This window comes from Magnolia sinica, chromosome 17 (assembly GCF_029962835.1).
Source record: "Magnolia sinica isolate HGM2019 chromosome 17, MsV1, whole genome shotgun sequence".
NCBI classification, from domain to species: domain Eukaryota; kingdom Viridiplantae; phylum Streptophyta; class Magnoliopsida; order Magnoliales; family Magnoliaceae; genus Magnolia; species Magnolia sinica.
Window position 1 is genome coordinate 1,200,894 of NC_080589.1, and position 21,078 is coordinate 1,221,971.

At 41.2% G+C, this 21,078-nt stretch overlaps 1 protein-coding gene across 17 annotated transcripts; it reads right to left on the bottom strand.

Moving 5' to 3' along the window:
• Positions 1–457: 457 nt before the first annotated feature.
• On the bottom strand, positions 458–20,736 carry LOC131231864 (membrane protein of ER body-like protein). 17 transcript variants are annotated; one of them, XM_058228187.1, is made up of 11 exons: positions 20,479–20,732; positions 16,070–16,222; positions 14,948–15,709; positions 10,846–10,992; positions 7,720–8,016; positions 6,195–6,343; positions 6,032–6,134; positions 4,212–4,556; positions 3,798–4,037; positions 2,744–2,805; positions 458–1,210 (listed from the first exon to the last, which is right to left on the bottom strand). In XM_058228187.1, exons 1-11 carry the CDS (start codon positions 20,624–20,626, stop codon positions 743–745), a joined length of 2,874 nt encoding a protein of 957 aa, XP_058084170.1. In that variant the 5' UTR covers positions 20,627–20,732; the 3' UTR covers positions 458–742. The 17 variants fall into 17 exon arrangements, with proteins under 17 accessions (XP_058084170.1, XP_058084179.1, XP_058084178.1 ...); XM_058228196.1 differs by lacking the exon at positions 4,212–4,556 and having other exon boundaries at positions 3,798–4,034; positions 20,479–20,733; XM_058228195.1 differs by lacking the exon at positions 4,212–4,556 and having other exon boundaries at positions 20,479–20,733.
• Positions 20,737–21,078: the final 342 nt, after the last annotated feature.

Here is a 21,078-nt window from a genome sequence, read left to right on the forward strand (position 1 = left end):
CACACACTCACGCCAAAGTGGGCTTTCACCACCTATGGATACTCGAACCCTTGACCGGGTGTTGAAACTCCCGAGAGTCTACCACCCAAGCAAGAGCAAGGATCCCAGTCATTGTTAATATTAATAAAGTAATTCCAATTCGTGTATTATTATTCATTCTATTTATATTGTTGTTGTTGAACTGTGATTGTTATCCGGTACTTAACTAAAAGTCCTTTTTCCTAGAAGGAAAAAAGAACTCATTAAAAGGACAAATCCTCCCCTTCGCAGATGGCCTGATCTTCTAAAATTAATGGCTAAATAAATAGCCAAACCGTACAAACTTCGGTCTCTTAGTTTATTTGGGCACATGGGGTACAGTGTTGATTTGATTTGAGCCGCATTTGGAACCAGCACGCCAGGCGCAAACACAGCACATGAATTTGAACCAATACATCTTTTTTGTAAACCAGCTATGTGAGAGACCTGTTGGCAGGAAATAACGTGTAAAGTTCCCACACATCCACTGTATTGTAGGATATCAGGCTATTGCCACCGAATTTGGTTTTTTTTTTTAAATCCAAATAATACAACAGAAAATACGAAATTGTGGAACAGATTAAAAGAAATTTCCTAATAGTTGGTGAAAATCATAGACTAAAACTGCCAATGACAGGGACATGGGCCCAGAGACATTACTCAATTTGATTTTGTGCCTCAACCTTGAGTCCTGCGATCAGCCAACTCCCAAGTGAGCCCACCATCAATAAGATGCCCATCCCGACCTCATTGACCTTGTTTCCACAAATACAGACATGGGGTTAGCTGCACCGGAGTCGAACCACCCAAGCTTCTCCAAAAGCTTCTTGATCAGCTGGCCCGCTACATATGAGAGGCCTGACGCCAGCATCCCAGTGCCAACATAGTACAACAAGGTTTTGATGTAGGTCTTTGGCGCCTTTCGGACATGGGCCTTCCCGATTGCAAGCAAAGCGATGCATAGAAGAGAAGCTGCAGCAACCGCTATGAGCTTGTACTCCTTGTTATCAGTCTTTCGGAATGAGAAGCCATAAATCACAGGTGGAATTAGCCCAAATATGATGTATGAAAAGACTGCAACAACCACATGCCGCCAGAAATTTTCTCTCCGCCCAAGTATTTCTTGGTACTGATCGAGATTTTGTTCATTTTGATCATTGGCACTACGTTGTTCATTTCTCAGCTCCTTAAGCTGTAAGCATATGTAGATCGGAATATGGAAGTCAGATTTTCTGAAAAGATACAAATTTGCAAAAGAACTCAAACTTGGTATTAACAAAAAAAAAAAAGGATCAAGATCACAAGTGTTTGTCATTGCACCAAATATCATGAAATTTCAAACCAAATTAAAATGAGCAATCCTAAAATATCATGAAAAGTCGTGATATTTGGTGCAACAAAACACACCAAGCAAATCCAGAAATGTGTAATATGCCATTATGTGACTAAGGTCTAAGATGTGCAATTCATATGTAATGATGCATCGCTACAACTACTGAGTTGGGAAGCAACAAACTAACCAAAGAGAGTCTGCCACATGGTAATGCAAATCTTAGCATGCAGCCACATCCAAGCTATGCATCAGATGGGCCACATCATTTAGATGAGCTGGCCCAAAAATCAGGCCAGTCAAATAATAAGGTAGGACGTACAAAAACCATATATGGTTTTTTTAAAATAAAATATAAAATTATCGCAAGTCCACAGTCAATGTTCATGTGTCGCCTGCCTGATGAGTGGACCAACCTGATTCTTGGACCAGGCAATCTACATGGTAGAACTGACCATAGATACCAGGTTAGCGTGTCGCTGCACTTAGAGGTGCTTGTGGGCTTCATGAAGCTCAGAGAAACATAACATGCAGAAGTATCATCAGAGTCTCCTCTTCTATTGTTGGAGCTCCCTACCATCAATGCTTAGGGTTGGCAACGGCCAGCAAAATCCAGAATTTGACTGGGCAATGCCTGGGCAGTTGAAAATTCTGGCCCTAATCAATTCCAGGCCTGACTGTTGCTGCCCCTATCCATGATTCTAACAAACAATGCAGAGGTTATTTATGTAATTTCAGGCATTGAAGAAGCATATGGCAAGGCAATCCAAGTAATGCACTGCAGAATAAATGTAAAATGATAACACAAAAATGAAATAGAAACTGGATCTTCAATTGTAAGTTTGCACAAGTGGGGCCAATGTTCAAGGATCCAAACTATTGATACCACATACCCCATCACGTATAATCACATACAAAAATCCCCCATATTGGAAGATCCTAATTGTAGAATATTGGGGATTTTCTTGGTTGGATGTGAACCATCGTTGTATTTTCTCTCTTAATTGTACATTTCTTCTTTGTGGGATTTTTCCAAAGAGACATTCAATCCAATCCATGGGATTTTTGGTTCTTAGCCCATCCAAAGCAGCACCCACAAACAATATCAACTTTTTGGATCACTAAAACAAGAAAGGAATCTCAACATCTGTGAAGATAAAGCTCTAAAACAGAGATAACTAATTAGCGTTTCAAAACCCAGATGGGATACATGCACCATAGCAATCCAGGTCTTGAAGTCCATTTTGGGAAAGTAACTGTTCGATGTTAGAACAATCAGGTCAATAGGTGCAACCAGTTGGGCCAGGCAGTTAATCCAGTCCAACAATCTGGGTCAACTTGTCGAACCTTTATTTTATTCATTTTGGAGTCATGGGTACATAGAAAGCTACTCACATTATGAGAAATCACGAATAGTCCACCGATCAGATTTGCCAATCCCAAAGCAACAATATTCACTGCAAAGGAATAACAAAAATCACAGTATATGATCTTTCTACAAGAAAGAAAGAACAAACTTCAGTTTTCTAAACAATATAAATGCAAGGGAACCTAATGACCACATCAATATCAATTAAAGCAAAAGCTTAGATAGCTATCTCTGGGTACTAGTTACTAGAATGACCTAGTTTTTAGTAAAATCATTCTGATTCATGTGCTGTAGAATGTCGAAGCATAAGATTGTGAGCTAAGTACCAAGTTCCTACCATAGTTCTAGAACTCGCAGATTTGACTCAAAACTCATCTATGTCAACTCAACTCAGAGAGATTTTGAGCTGAGTCTATGGGAAACTCATAACTTGCCTTGGTCGACTCAACACGACCCGGCAGACACCAATATATGTTGGAAGTAAGATTCAAACCCCTAACCTCAACTAAGAAAGCAATGACCTTAACAAATGAAGTATCAACAATGTTATTGCTTTGAGTTAGATATTTACTTCTATGAGATTTTATGTTAAATATCTATTAACAATCCTAATATTTTCAATTTATAATAATTAAATATTGAGTCTTTGAGTCAAACCAAGCTAGATAAACATCAAGTTGAGTCGAGTTTCATGGTTTCTGAACTATGTTCCTATAAGGTTAGATGAAGGTCGAGTTTACATATTCAGCATCACTGTTTCTGTCAATAGCATAGTTCAAATTGCATCCTATATGTTTCTTGAATTTTACATCTATTAATCTGAAACCTTTGGACTGAAACCAAATGGTTGGAGCATTTCCACCAACATAACTTTTCTTGTCTCGAGTACTACTTGAAACAAACTAACTTTAGTTTGGGGGCAGAGAAGGAAAAACAACATCCTGGCAATTGGGGTTTCAGTTTTCACAAAAGCAATTCATGGAAATTCAACCAGAAGTTGATTTTGTGGCTACTTACTAATATATACAAATCAATGTAGATCCCACCGTCATAATATACTAAATTTCCTCAGACACTTACATGTGGCAGCCTCAGAGCCAGCTGCAGATGAAACCACACCAAGGCTTGTGATTGACTCGATTAAACCACCATACACAATGCTTTTTAGGATATCCCATTCATGAGTTCTAGCTCCATCAAACTTCTGTTGAACAATTTCTATTTTGGTCTCCCTATCTTGCAAGACTCCTGGTGCTGCTGAAGAAGGAACAGTTTGATTGCTCTGAGATGACAACGGTCCCGCTGGTGTAGCGGTGCCTGCTACAAAAGGTAGTATTGTATCATCCTCTGCAACATGATGGCACGAATCGAGCAATCTCGTAAGTCTGAAGCTAAACCTTAAGCAGTAGAAAACTACTTGTTTTATGCAGTAGAAAAATAAAGAGGGAGAATGGTATCAAAGTGCTTTAATACAATTTTAATATGTCATCTTACGAATAGCAAAATCGTGAACAACGGACTTCAGAAAAGCCCATTTCATACCAAGATCAGTCTTTTTAGCTGCAGCCTCCAGTTTTGAAATGTCGATCTGAACTCCTTTAGGCGATGAAACTCCTGGAATTGATGGAATGAAAGCATTATTCCCCTCTCGTTGAGGTTTTGACAATTCATCCTTTCGATGCATTCCAATGCCATTTTGATCTTTTGCTACCATGGAAGTTTCTGGTGCTGGCGAAGTAAATGTGTTGCAATTGTTTAGCGTAATTTTGTCTAAGTAATGAGGTTGGTTCACGGGTTCTTGACCTATATCTTCTTTAACAAGCTGCATATTAATGTCTCCTGCATCACCATGCCAAACAAACAAAATGTGGATCACATAGCTGTGATATATCATCCACGATGTACACTGGATGTAGGCGAAAATCAAAGGGGTGCACTCCAGTAGTACCGGTACCACCATAAGCTTATGGTGATACCAGGAAGATGTGGGATCCATGATGTATTCACAGAATCAACCTGTCCATTAGATGCGTTGCCTCCCAAAAACCCCAACGCCCAAAAATCAGCCTTATCCAAAACTCAAATGAGCTACAGAACAGGGAACATGTAGAGAGGGAACACCCACTGTTGATTAGTGTGGAGGCCCACCGTGTTGTGTATATATAATCAAGGCAATTCAGACCCTGCATCCAGCCGAGATGAAAGGTTAGGCCAAGATTCAGGCTGCTTTGAAAATTTATGAGGGCCCCTGTGAAATTCAAGGATAGGCGTGCCATGCCAGCTCCCCCCCTTTGTTGTGGACCACCTAAAGTTTTGGATTGGGCTGATTTTCAGATGCAAAGGGTTTTCTGAGGTGACACATCTGATAGATGGTTGGATGGTGTTAATACATCACTCAGGCCCCACATATGCCTGGTACCACCCTAAACTTACGGTGGTACCAGTACCACAAGAGCATGCCCCGAAATTGAATGACTTCTCTTTGACTAATCTAATGTCACACTTCGGGTTCTCCCATGTCTAGTAATACAAAAGATACACAGAATGATCACATGCATGGTACCAAATTACAATAAACTCATGAATGCTAAAGAATCTTAAACAACAAGATTTGCACCAATACCAGTTTATGAATAACACAATTTGAGGAACAGTTTCAGAGAGAAGTTCGAACACACTCAATGTCAAAACTAGATTGAGATATCGTCCTGACATGGAGTTAAGCAAATGAACGTTTGTGACTTGTAGGAGTCCGTACATGTGGGACCATGGTTCCATGACCAAAACCGTTGATGAGATTGGATACAGTGGATGGTGGATTCCTCCAAAATCACCCTGATTGGAAGATTGGCAGAGTAGTTCCTGTGCAATTTGAAAGTTGCTGTACCTTCTTCTCCTAAACCATTTATTTAAAGCTATTGATAAGAGGTTGATGATCTTTTAACCCAGAATAAAGGAATAACCTATCCAGGGCGGGCCCCATCAAATCAACAGTATGGATCACTGAACAATGGTCCAACATGCACAGAATCCTGCACATCAGCAAATTCGATATTTGCTGATGAACAGGACCCTGTAATTCTTCAAGAAATGAGACAGGAGCCACTCCACGTTCCTTTAAGAACTCAAGAAGCAAACTTCCCAGTTGCACTTTCAAGTTTCCATGGCCTAATTATTGTGCTTCTATAATAGAACTAGAACATGCCATTTATTTCTTGCGCTTCCAACAAAGCCACAATGGTTCATGAAAAGATGAAAACAAATGGTCCCAATAGAAACCTTTCACTGCATTGTTTGAGGATCTTGTCCCATACCTGCAATGTTTGTTTTAGGCACACCCTTCAAGTTTTCTTCATTGTCGGATTCAATTTCTCCATGCAACAAAGCACCGGGCTTTGGCGAAACTGGAATGCTTTTCTCATCTTCCAAAGGTTTCAGTTCTGGATTGTCCACTTGTTCCTTGTTGAAACTAATAACTTCAGCTAGCCCTGCCCTTTGAATTGATGAATCGTTATCATTCATCTCATGTGATAATGATTCCTCTGAATGTCGTGATGGCCCCATCAAGTTAGGATGATCATCTTCAACACGTTGTATTATACTATTCGCTGCATCAATGCATAAAGCTAACAGAACTTGATCGGTAAGTGATCTTCAGAAGAGCTGTGCATGAGGGAAAGACATGCTATGACTAGAGACACCTGATTAACAGAACATTCAAATTTGCACTTTCTCTGACAGAGATGATGATATTTATGACATTTTGTTGCATCCAATACAACCCATGCAAAACAGCGAAAACTACGGGTAATTTTCTAATTTCATATTGTTATAGGTAAGGGGTCATCTGTTTGGTGCGCCACATATTGCTGCTCCTTACTGAAAGCTCCCACAAAAACTGGACCCATGACACAATGGCCAGTGATCTGGACCATTCTTTGGGTGGGTCTCACCGTAGACTGACCAAAGAAGAAAAATATTACTGGTCTGACAATGGTACTCATCAGATTAGCTGACCTACAAATTGATGATAGAGAAGGATATTGGCAATGGTTCACATTGCAGAGAAAAAATCCCACCAATTGGATGGGTAGGATCGTCCAATGCATGGATTAGCAGAAAGTGATCTGTGGGACCCACCTAACAAACATACCAGATGGGCCATTTTTCTGTCAGTCCAATTTGAGTGCAGTGCACAAGATAAGGAAATCAATGCACTGCATGCAGATTTGACTTCTCCAATTAAAAAACCAACTAATAAATGAATAAAAAATTAATAAATAAACAAACCAACTTATGCCCCCTTTTAGTGAAGTAGGTTTACCAGAAAGACCAAGCAGTCTGGAAAAGCCCAACAACCATCTTCAGTTTTGGAAGGACAGATCTGTCAACAGGCATTAGGAATGGCAATTTCCATGTTGGCCACCAATCATAGGGAAGGGGGTTGGGTTGAGATCGTCAAATTACTAGTATCCTAGGCCTATGGTACAACTACGTGCATCTGATAAGGGGACAGGGCAACCATCTAACCGACTTGTCCATTTAGCTCAGGCTACTTTTTACAGACCATTGTGCAAAATCAAACCATAAGACGATCCTAATCAACCAATCAATAGAATATGCAAAATGAGCAGTCAAGGTGATTAAAGGAAAAATAGGTCCAATCATTGGCTTGGGGTGATTTCCTCTAAAATTCATAACTGGAAAGTTTCCGGTTGGACTTGAGACATTTGCAATGGCAGAAAACAGCAGAAAATCAAATTCCACATATGGTTCCAGAAAGCCCAGCTGTCCCAAACACAGCGGGGAGGACAGCCATCTGTCTGCCAAAGTATCTGCCCCACTTCCAATCTGGAGAACATCCAACCACACCCTCGATTACATGTAAGACAGCATAACCACTTGCAGGCAAGACCATAAAATATTATGGCTTTTACACCCTATACAGTGGCTTTGGGTTCATCCTAATAGTCATGTTTTGCATGATATTCTTGTCCTTTACCTGCACCATTCATTTTAATTGGACCATCCAGTTTCACTCCATCACCAATTTGGGTTTCTCCAAGTGGCAAAGATTCCTGACTTGACAGGGCAAGAATAACATCTTTATCTCCCAAGGCTTTTCTGATTTCACCTTCCACACTTTGTTCAATAGTAGCATTAGATTTATCAGGCATCAGACCTCCCTGTATTAATGGAAGAATCTCATTTTCCTGAACAGATAGAGTTCCATTTGAATGTTTTGATGGGCCCAATGGTTGAACATTGTCTTCTTGAACATGTTGCACTGCATAACTCCCTACATCAACATATTAAGCAAAAACGTCAAGTTATTGCCATAATGCTTGGATGGGCTGTTTAATGTTACAGCGGTAATGGAATAATCGGAGTTGGAGAGTAGGCTAGTTTCTTACCAAGAATCATGATAAATGCAAGAAGAATGCAGCAATTTCATGGATTATTATGCAGAAACCTTTATAACCATTTAATGTCCAATGATGGGCTCAACAAATTTTTAATGGTATAGCCAAAAGTTGCCCTAGAGGAAAGCACAAAAGAATACAATCTAGGAGGGGGGCAGAGGTACTCAATAACAGCAACAATGACCATAACAGTAAGTTTATTTGGTAAACAACATACTTACAACCAAAAAGTAGAAAAGTATGTTTGGTTTCCAACATCACATAGGTAATTTTTAAATCTCTTCCATTTATTCCCCTCTCCTTTTCTAATGTTTTTTTTATATATAAATATTTTGCAACTTTTACTTATTTATGTGGGGTGCAACTTTAACATCCACTGTCCCATGATGTGGGGCCAACCCTTGATTTGGACCGTTCATTATGTTGGCCCACCTTTTTTTTTACACAGGCACTCACACCCCCCACACACACACTCACACCACAATGGGATTTCACCACAATGGGTATTCGAACCCATAACCTCGTGTTGAAACTCTTGTGAGTCTACCACTGAGGCATGAGTGAGGACCCACGTTAGCCCACCTTGACCCCGTCTTCAATATGAACCACCCATCGTGTGGAGCCTACATTTAATGTGGACCATCGACCTTGTAGGCCCACCTCGATGTGTACTATCCATCATATGTGGATCATCCATCATGTGGGCCCAACTTCAAAGTTAACCATCCATCATGCGGGGCCTGGCTTGGATGTGAGCTATTCATCATTAAGGGCCTACCTTTGATGTGGACCATCCATTATGTGGGGCCTACCTTTGATGTAGCCCATCCATTATGTGGGGCCTACCTTAAATGTTCACTGCCCATCATGTAGACACACCTCTTATGTGCACCATCCATCGTGTGGGCCCGACCTTCAAAGCGGGTCGTCCATCATGCGCAGCCTACTTTGGATGTGGGCCATTCATCATTAGTGGTCGACCTTTGATGTAAACATCCTTCATGTTGGGCCCATCATGATGTGGGTCATACATCATGTGGTGATGTAGGACAATTAACCACTTGCTCTAAAAGCTCAAACTGTTAGAGTATGGCGAATTAATCCCATTATCTCATAGCCCAGGCCCCACATCTCATGGGTTAGGACCTCGGCCGAACCCCCTTCGTGGGCCCTAAATCACATGGGTACCGCCTCACACGGGCCGCCTACCCCAAGTATGTCCCCACATCCCATAGGCTACCCCACTCGAGCCTGGTGTGAAATGCGCATTAATCACCCCCGGTGAGAAGTCTCAAACACGAGTCCTCCTCCGTGAGCCCTGCCCACCCCAAGTGTGCCCCTGCATCGCATTTCACACCGGGCTCAAGTGGGGTAGCCTGTGGGATGCGGGGACACGCTCGAGGTGGGCAACCTATGTGAGGCGGTACCCATGTGATTTGGAGCCCACTAGGGGGGTTGGCCGAGGTCCTAACTCATGAGATGTGGGGTATGGGTTATAAGATAAAGGGATTAATTCACCATACTCTAACAGTTCAAGCTTTTAGAGCAAGCAGTTAATTGTCCTGCATCAAATTGGTATCAGAGCGGGAGGTCTCGTGTTCGAAAACTCTTCACCGGGGGTGATTAATGCAGGGACATTTTCATAACGGGCTCGAGTGTCGCCTCTGGGATGCAAGGGCACACTCGGGGTGGGCGAGGCCCACGGGGGAGGTCTCGTGTTCGAAACTCTTCACCGGAGGTGATTAATGCATATTTCACACCGGGCTCGAGAGGGGTAGCCTGTGGGATGCGGGGACACACTCGGGGTGGGCGGCCCGTGTGAGGCGGTACCCATGTAATTTGGGGCTAACCTTTAACATCCATTGTCCATCATGTGAAGCCCACCTTTGTTGTGGACAGTCCATCATGTGAGCCCCACCTTCAATGTGGGTCATCCATCATGTGGGGCCACCTTTGACATAGACCATCCATCACGTGGAGAGATGAAGTAGGAGGTAAAAAAAGCAATTTTTTTTTGTGGCTGTAAACAATTTTAAGCTAATAAGGTACTTTTAATAAGGTTAAGGTGCTTACCAAACCAACTTTTATTAAATGAGTAGCTTATTTCCTATTGTAAGCAAACAAATGCTACGTATGGGCAAACAAGTAGGGAAAAACATTTGGCTTCTCTATTATGAAAGTGAGGGAGAGAATGCGGAGAAGGGGCAACACCATACAATTGGGAGGTGTTAAGGTTGAAATTTCAACTTCAAGTAAGTCTAATTTCACTTTTCTAAAATGATTTTACCTTTACGAAGAAATTGCTCCCTCAACCATATTATATTAGTCTATATTCTCTACATTTCTATTTTCATGCACGCTTTGATGATTACTCAAGAAATCATACAGCCTGCTAATTTCTAGATCACTTAAGTGGATTCATACTATCCTTCTGATCGTTTGTGTTTTTCCTTCGAAGTTGAAGCTTCATAATCCCTGAGAAAATTTTATTATTGTAGAAGAAAGATTATGATCAATATCCTGAGAAAACTGTGTTTGTAGATTCATGCATTTACATCCTTTAAATAAATAAATAAATAAGGGAAGATGAAGTCATGTTAAGGTTCGTAAGCATTAGCGGAAGGATATGCAATCATACTTAAAGCCCATAGATGCAAGGCACCCAAATGAGTAGAATGAATTAAGAATGACAGCAAGTAAATTACCTGGCTCGTTTCTCGCCTTTTTGGTCTTAAGAAATTCATGAATAGAGGAGATCCAATTCAAGTTCTTAGAAGGTATTTGCTGAGGATTGTTCAAGTTTTCACCCTCGTCACTTCTTCCAAAAATCCTGAATAACTTAAAACCACTAGCTGTTGAGAGAAACCAGAATAACTAATCAATAAAAGAATACAATGAGGCATGTAAAATAACAAAATTGATGATGCTCCATGCATAGACCACATGGGTCCAATTTATGTATGTTACTCCGAAACATAACAAACAATAAGATGCATGATTTATCCAAAAGAAATCAACTACAAATAGAATTCCACAATCTCATGTTGGTGGTTTGTCAGGTAAAGAGATGCTAGCATGATCTCATGAGAATCAGCAAATCAGACATGATTAATTCGCTTTTACAGGCCAGTGAAGGGAACAAAATCCTTATTGTACGGCATTGATTCAACCGCAAGCCACAGTTGCCTCATAAGTCATGTATCTTCCAGCTTGCTAAATGAGTTTCCTTTTAAACAAGTTGTCATGGGATTTGTGTGGCAGATTATAAGGAGAGAGAGAGAGAGAGAGAGAGAGAGAGAGAGATGCAGATTTATTGTATCCAGAGAAAAGGGGCAAAAATTGGTGTAATTTCAATATTTGAAAGAAGAGGAACAAGTGTTTCTATTCATTGTATCAAAGATGAAGTGCTTGATACTACATATCCAATGAAAATAGTGCAGCAATGAATGACTTCTGCAAACTTTTACAGTTGTAAATCATATTCAACTTCACACCTTTGTGTCATTGCGATGAGGTCTTTATTTGTCATATATGCTATCATCGGAGGTCATAGAAGATGCTTAATGAAAGACGTCTCTCATATTCTCGAGAAGAGGGGAAAAAAAAAATTTGATAGATGCCTCCATATCCAGCACAAAACCAGAATATTGCGCCTTATGGTTATAACCAACCTACAAGAGATTTCTACATTCATAACCTCCAAACCGACCCTGAACTCCACACATGAAATTGGGAACAAGAATTGCAATTACGTCACACTCGATGTTTCATGAGCAAATAACTTAATAAGATCCCTGTGCATATTTCCTGGGAAGACGTTACATTAGAAGCCATTTGCTGCCACATGGATCCTCTAAATATTTTGTTCTAGGGATACAACTAGGGTTTGAGTCAAACAGAACCTAGTTGACCCAACCCAAGTTTGGGTTGGGTTGGGTTGAGTTGTCAAGATCCTCGAGTTGGGTTCAGGTTGGAAAACACCATCTCGATTTGAATTCAGGTTGGGTTCGAGTTGAGCAAATTCAGCCAGGTTAGATTGGGTTGGGAATAATCACATGAATTTCAGTTGGGGTGAGGTCCGGATGGGTTGGGTCGGGCCCAACATAGTGGACTTTGGGTTGGGTTTAGGTTAGGCACCTCGGGTTCAAATTCAAGTCTAGTTGGGTTGTGGGTTCGGTCCTCTTGAGGTCAGGTTGGGCTCGAGTCGACCCTCAACCCGCACCAACCTGCCCAAGGGTTCGAGTTGAGCAAATTCAAGCCAGGTTAGGGGGGCTTGGGAATAATCACTATGTATTTGGGTTGCGTTGAGTTTGGGACGGATCAGGTTGGGTTGAGTATAGAGGACATCAGGTTGGGCACCAAAGGTTAGAATTCGGGTCCGACCGGGTTGCAGGTTGGGTCCTCTTGAGATCAGGTTGGACTCAAGTTGACCCTCAACCTGACCCAACCCACAATTTGCACCCAGTGTTTCAAATAGCGTCCATAGCGTAGCGTGGCTGTAGCGCTACGTAGCATCCCAAATAGCGTAAATCCCCTGCGGCGTACGCTACAGCTACATTGCGCGTAGCGTCCATAGCATAAGCTACAATGTATTTTTTTACTATTTTAGTTTTTTATTATTTTTTTAGGTTTTCTTTGTTTCTAATGTTGAGAAATGTGACACTTGTATTGTACTTGATACTTTTAACCTATGGGATTTTTATTTCTTTTCATAATTGTGACTTGTGGTTTCAATTAGACATTATTAATTAACGTGGTTTGCTTAGAAAATTGTTGATGTGATAATTATTTGATTTGGCTTATACATGTGGATTAGCTTTTGATAAATGATAACTAATAACTTTTTTAAACATGCTTATAATTGATAAAATAAATCATCTTTTAGGCATTTTTATATTTTTTTTCCTTTTTTTTCACTATTTATTATATTTGTCCTATTTTTAAATTAAAAAGTAGAAGTATCGTGTAGCTTATGGTACACGCTATAGAGGGCTGAGCACTACGCATCACATCACCGCTATTTAAAACATTGTTTGCACCCTTACTTTGCTCACCATGTCTACAAGTGGCTGATGTCTGCAATTTGTGGGCAAATTGCTGCCCAAAGATGTTACAAATTGAAATGTAAGGAGACTGGTAAAAAATGTGAATTTTCAAGCATTCTTTTAGTATGATTGAGCACAGGGCTGACTATGGGTCAGGTTGGCTCACAGGCAGCTGGCCCAAGCCGCTTCTTAGATGGGTTTAGGCCCCATTTGGCAGGGCGTGCATTAGACCTGGTCCAAGTGAGACCCATTGAGTAAATGGGTTGGGTCAGGCTGACCCTGAACCAATCTGCTCATAAGAAGCTTATAAATAGTAATAGACCTCTTAAAAACTAGGGCCCGAGAATTAGGCCCACTACGTAATATTTTGAGTTAAGTGGGGCACGGACCTAAGAATTTGTTTCAAGTTGGGTCACAGGCTTAAATTGATCTACTTAACAGATTGGTTGGGCTCGTGTTGTGGTTCATGGCTCATGGGTCAGGCTTGGCTTTGAATTATTGGACCAGTTAGTAACGGACTTAAATTGATCTGCTGAGCAGATTGGTTGGACTTGTGTTGTGGTTCATGGCTCGTGGTCGGGCTTGGCTTTGAATTCTTGGACCGTTTAGTAATGGGCTTAAATTGATATGCTTAGCAGATTTGTTGGGTTTGTGTTGTGGTTCATGGCTCGTGGGTTGGGCTTGGCTTTGAATTCTTGGACCGTTTAGTAAAGGGGTTGGAGTCTGGTTAACTTCTTGGCCAGTTTAGTAAATAATTCAGGCCCAGGTTGAGCCCAACCAGAATGAATCCAACCCATTGCCAACATAGTTGAGAATCTCTTTGTATACACTCTACTTGTGTGCGTACATACATGTATACATGCGCATGTAGAGGTGTGTACAGGCTAGTGTGAACACACATGTAAAAGATTCTCCAGTTCTTATGAAGAGACCATGTTGTTGTAGTCTTCTGTACAGTAGGTAGTGCTGGACTCAATCTAATAGTATCATTGAACAATCTAGGATCTGCTAGCTACCAACACTGCATTTACTAAATTGTGAGAAAATGAGAATATGAGATGCCATTGGAAACTAGTCCCACAGACTTCTAAATGGATGTCAGCCAAATTCTCCTCATGGAAATCTACAGTTGCATGAAGCGTGAACTGAAGCGGCAACAAGTTCATGTGCGGGAGTGGGGAAGTGTCTAATTTGAAAATGTTTTCTAAGTATAAATATTAAATAGGTAGGAAACAGGAGCAGGAGCACAAGTCTGAAGTATGATTCAAAGTTAGAGCTGCACCTATTTAGAAGGATTGGGCAACTAAGTGCAAATCTGTAAATTTTTCTGCACAGTCATTGTCTTCCACTGAAGTTGCACTTCTCTTTATTTAGCAAGAAAATGGTCCTGAAAGATATAGGATTTCAATATAAACTACTTGACTGAAAGTAAACATATGTGACATTCGTATATAAGTGAGTACATGTATTTCAATTTAAGGTACTATAACATATCAGCATGTAGCCCTATCGCAAACAATCATTTCTCACTCTAATCTAGTACACCATAGGATATGCAAGAAGCATTAAATTATCAAATGGGAACGGTTGAGCAGTAATGCACTATTCAGTCATAATAATATCATAAATTACCGCAAAAGGATATTTATCACCTGTCAAAAAAGACCATACTTCTAGGATTGAAGAGCAAACAGCTACGAAAACTGTAAGATAAAATCATAAATAAAAATAGTAGCCACAAGTGTTTGAGACAAAGTCATACCTGTTGGAATGAAAAAGCTGAAACACGCTAAACATCTGAAGACGTCAGGCCCTGTGTCAGTACTAGCATTCAGATCAGGTTGAAGTACTGGTTCAATTTTTTCACGCTTTGACTCAAACTGGACATCTTGACCCCTCCGTTTTCTTTTACGTAAAATAACCCTCTTAGTAATACATGAGTTACAATTAGGACAGTATAAATCGTGTGTATCCTGCTCTTCTAACACCCTCTCAACATCCGTTTCTACTACTGGTTTACTACCATGCACTAGCCTACCATGTGAACTTGCTCTTATTACATTCTCAAAAGGCTCAAATCCGGTGGTTCCATTTTCACCATACACTTTAGAGTATATAAATTTTGAATTCAGCTGGCTTTCAGCCTTCATATTCATTGGACTTTTGTGGTTGCCTACATTTGGAAGACCATCTAGATTTTCAAATTTCTTTTTTGCAAAATCAGATTCATCAGTTTCTGGGTTTTCCTCACGAGTGTACATGCCGTTGGTCTGGAATTTCATTGCCACATTCTTATCAGTGGATTCAATGGCGCTAGTGAAATTTGCCGTTTCCAAGTATCTAACATTAAAACCTAACTGGTTTTCAGCCCTCATATCCACTGGACTTCCATTGTTGTCTTCATTGGAAAGACCATTTATCTTTGTTTCAAGATCTGCTTCACCATTCCCTTGGTTTTTCTCACCAGCAGAAAAGCCAACAGTGCTGAATTTTGTCCCCCCATTTTCATCAGTAGATGCAGTACCTGCAAGCATATAACCATTTTGTCACTTGCATCTCTTATGTTATGTGCACCGCAAGAAAGAAACATGGGTGTATTTCCATGCCAGAAGTGATTCATGATTAAAGGAAAACAAGAGATGGCATTGGAACTACTAGTGAGAAATATGACATGATAGTTTCTACTCGATGAAGATGGCAAATTCCATTTTCATATTATGATACAACAACAACAACAACAACAACAAAAACAAGATGAAAGATTACACATGGATTTTTAGCCATCTGTAGAGAATATTGATCAATTAGTTGGATCATTTGAGCTGTAATAACTGTTTAGTGTTTACTGCTATCTTCTGCTTTGGAAAATTCGATAGCTACTGACCTTGTTGACTTTGTGAACCAAAACATGATCCCTGCTGAGATAATGTTTTGGCATTCGCCAACCCTCTGAAAGACTCTTCATGATTGTGAGCATGATCTATGCCAGGACTTCCCATTCGGTAGGTCCATGTGCAGTGGCGACACTTCCATATTCCTTCAGTCACAGAAATGCAAAAGTAATTTTACGTTCGCCAAATACCAAAATGGGAGAGATAGAACTCATTACATCAGAAAAATACCAGAAACCAATCACCAAATATATACCTAAAAGGACATCATCTCCAATAAATTTAAAAAAAAAAAAAAAAAAAAGCCAAGGAAATAATAAAAGAAAGATGATGTCATGCAGGACTGACCAGATCTAAAAAAACTGACAGCCTATAGGCCAACTTGATCTTGGTCTGGAATTAAACACAAGGAAAGCTACTTGCAAAGATCATCTGCAAATGCTAAACACAAGCTCCCGATGGCACATGTGCATGATATATAGGCCATACATCAGTGGAAACCATGGTCTATGTGCCCCAGTGTAAAAATAAGCCGGTGAACTCATCAAGTGGGCAACACATGTATGTCGAAAGTGCACCAATAGTCATCCCTTTTTAACCATCCATTTCTTCATATATGTGTGGCCCATCAGGAAAGGGCATACCAGAATGAGTTTTGGGCCTGGGCAGATTTACTGTTGTGGCTGCCTAATTAACAACCAAGTTTGCATACATCCACACTAGCACGTGTGGAATGCTTGTGTTTTAGAATTTGCAGGTGAGGGGTTGCAGGTGAGGGCTTGCAGGTGGAATTGCTCATTAAATAGTGATTCATTATGCTGGACTACAGAGAAGCTACTAAAGAGATTATGCTGGGTATATAATACCAATGAAAACGAATAATGAGAGTTACCAAAACAATTTTAATCAGATCAGTCCATAAAAAATCATGCACTCAAAATTTCAATTATTTGGAAGTCGATGCTTAGTGTTGTGCATGCAACACTTCCTCCTTAACAGGACTGAGGAAGGGTCTAGATCCATGTCTCTTGCTGAAGCGGAATAACAAAAATGCATCTCCCCGTGATGCATCCAGAAAGCTAAGGGGGCATTTGGATCGTAAGTTAATTACCCCTGGTAAGGAGTCTCGAACACGAGACCTCCCCTGTGGGCCGCACCCACCCCGAGTGTGCCCCTGCATCCAATAAGCGACCCCACTCAAGCCAAGTGTGAAAATACCCCTGCATTAATCACCCTCAATGAGGAGTCTTGAACACGAGACCTCCCACTCTGATACCAATTTGATGCAGGACAATTAACCACTTGCTCTAAAAGCTCGAACTGTTAGAGTATGGCGAATTAATCCCTTTATCTCATAGCCCAGGCCCCACATCGCATGGGTTAGGACCTCGGCTGAACCCCCTTTGTGGGCCCAAAATCACATGGGTCACCCACCCCGAGTGTGTCCCCGCATCCCACGGGCTACCCCACTCGAGCCCGGTGTGAAATGCCCATTAATCACCTCTGGTAAGGAGTCTCGAACACGAGACCTCCCCCGTGGGCCGCACCCACCCCAAGTGTGCCCCTGCATCCAACAAGTGACCCCACTCGGGCCCAGTGTGAAAATGCCCATGCATTAATACATCATGTGGGGCCCACTCTGGATGTGGTTCGTCCATCATGCGGGCCCATCTATAATGAGGACCGCCCAACTTTGAAGTGAGTCATCCATCAAGTGGGGCCCACCTTGGATGTGGGCCGTTCATCATTAGGGGCCGACCTTCGATGTGAATGTCCTAAAGTGGGGCCCCCTTGATATGGATCATCTATCACGGAAATCCCACTATCAATGTTATTGTCCATCATGTGTGGCCCACCTTTAATATCCACCGCCCATCATATAGAGCCCACCTCTTGTGTGGATCATCCATCATGTGGGCCCCACCTTCGATGTGAGTCATCCATCATGTAAGGCCCACCTTGGATGTGAGCAACTCATCACAACACCTTTGATGTGGACTATCCATTATGTGGGGCCCACCTTGATGTGGCTCATCCATCATTTGTGGCACTCCTACAATTTCCACCACCTATCATGTGGGGCCCATCTTTGATGTTGACCATCCATGGTGTGGCCCATCCATCATGTGTGGCCCATCTTTGATGTTGACCATCCATGGTGTGGTCCATCCATCATGCAAGGCCCGCCTGGAGGTGGACAATTTATCATTAGGGGTCAACCTTTGATGCGGATTGTCCATTATGTGGGGCCCAACTTAATGTGGGTCATCCAACACATGGGGCCCACCTTCAATGCTATTGTCCATCATGTGGGGCCACCTTCAACATCCATTTCCCCTCATGTGGAGCCCACCTTTGATATGGATTGTCCATCATTTGGGCCTCACCTTCAATGTGGGTCATCCATCATGCGGAACATGCTTTGTATGTGGAATTGTGGACCATTCATTTTTAGGGGCCTAACTTTGATGTGGAGAATCCATTATGTGGGCTCACCTTGATGTGGATCATCCATAATGTGGGGCCCACCTTTGATGTGGACCATCCACCATGTGGGCCCCACTTTTGATGCTGATCATCCATCATATGGAGCCTCCTTTGAGATAGACCATCCATCACATAGAGAGAGAGAAGTAGCAAAGTCAGATGTTGAAAAGAAGTAGAAAAAACAAAAGTTGAAAAGCAAAAAAAAAAAAAAAACCAAACTTATGAAGATAAGTAACTTTCATCATTTACTTTTACAATGGTGCTTACAAAACTACCTCAAGTAAAAAAGAAAAAAGGTCGCTTATTAACTTAACATAAGTTAAAAAGTTACTTATTGGGTGGTATTCAAACAGACACTAATAGACTACCATATTCTTGTGGTATGCTGAGTTCGTGAGCAAATACTGGAAAGAGAGACCCAAGAATCACGACCGGACCCACTAGTCTACAGTTAAGAAGACAGTTTGATTTGTGATATATGTTACTGTGGAATTACATGGACTAATTGTGAATGAAAGAAGATCTGAGTGGCCCAACTTAACATTTGGCTTCTTCTTTTTTTCTTTTTCTTTTTTTATCTGGGGCTGCTACAGGTGTTTGTTCTCTTTCTGATTAATAAATATTGATCAAGAAATGACCCTTCATGTTTTCCAACCAGTAATAAAATTTCTGACAGATTAATAGACTAATGGTGTGTGCATGATTATCCATTAACCCAATGGAGTGTGATAGCCGCAAAAACTCCAATGACCAAATAGATCCATGGCTCGTGCAAGCCTATGAGAGAGTGCCATATCCATGAACAATTCAGTAGAAACCTAGAACATGTCACCACAATGAATAAGCTCAAAACGGAGTCAACTTGCCTGCTCCGGTCATTAGCATCATTGCGACTCAGTTTCCACCACTTGGGCTCCACAATGATAAGTAATTATTCCCAGTATAGAAAGAAACAGAATCATTTATATCGACTCAAAGATAATCCCATAACTCTGTTTCTCGAAGAGGATCAAGCGTTCCAACGAGGGTCTGTTTGGGTATCACTTGGTATTCAGGGCAACCGGAATGCTTCAACACCAGACAGATACTCAATGCATTTAAGCTCCAGACCAGAAGCTCATCAAATAACCATCCAGAGTAGAGAAAACGGAAGGACGCCTGACACAATTCCCATTTTCTCTGCTACCCCAAAAGCACAGACGCCCCAAATGCAGCCCATCCGGCCTCAAAAGGGGCATCGGTTTCTAATATTTGGCACATCCAAACGGACCCTCAATTGACCCGTTCAAGAACCGAAACAACTTGAATAATCCTCAGAGACTAAGGGTTCGTTTGGTAGAAGCTTCTATTTCAAAATAGAAGCCATTCTACACTTCAGAATAACTCCTATTTTGTAAGAGAAGCTGCCAGAAGTAGCTTCTGGTGGTCTTACCAAACGCACCATAAAACATCCGGGGAATAAAAATAAAAAATAAAAAAACACCGATCTTTAACCTATAATGCCTAGACCATTGAAATTTATAGCTAAAATCCTCAGTCTGAGACAAACAACAACAAAAACAATAAAGAAAGATCTAGATTTCCATAGAAACTAAAAGCGGATGAATTTCTCAGCAAATTACTAGCATTTTGGAAGAATTTCGCAATTTCAATAAAAGATAAAAGGACGTGTTTGGTTGCACCAAATATCATGACGCAGCCAATAAATAAATAAACAGAATTACAATCTTCCCTTTCTATAATCTATATGTACTGCTGAAACTCAAAAGCCCAACTTTTGAAAGCAGAAAGTGGCCCCGGGATCGGTTGGATAAAAAACAGGGAGTGGTGCAAGGGCAAAAGGGTCATTTAACATTACTAAGAAATAGAAAATTAGAATCTCAAAATAGTAGGACGGTTGTCGTGCTGTTCTTACCTTCACCTCTATCCAAGTAAACGCTTCGGTCAGTCTGTGCCGTCCATTCTACTCTAGCAGCATCGAGATTTACCATTTTGCCCTTCCGGGTCCTTAGTGTAAGAGTCGGAGCGGACTCCTCTCCTTCCCATTCCTGCTCTCCTTCCATTTCTTCGAATCAAGAAACAGAGGAGACGAGAGAAGGAAAAACAGAAGGAAAAGGTGGGAAATGTACGGGAAAGGAACTCTGTTGCGATGCAGTGGGCGGAGACAGGTATTTATCATCAGACGATAGGACATCAATAAATGGGAAAACATGTTGAAGAAGATAAAAAGAAATAAATAAATTAATAAATTAAAAGCATGTCGTTGGGAGTTGCGACTACCCCATAGTAGTGGTGGAAACGTGACATTGCAATTTTGTCCCATTAATGTGAGTTCATCACTCACCCATATTTTATACGGAAACGGATTGGATGATGACGGTGACCCCAAGACGGACTTGGGCTCGGTAGTGACCCCTCCACTACCGAGATCTCAGTCGTCTTCACTGCAGTGGGCTCCACCATCATGCATGTGTTTTATCCACTCCGTCCGTCAATTTGAACAGCTTATTTTATT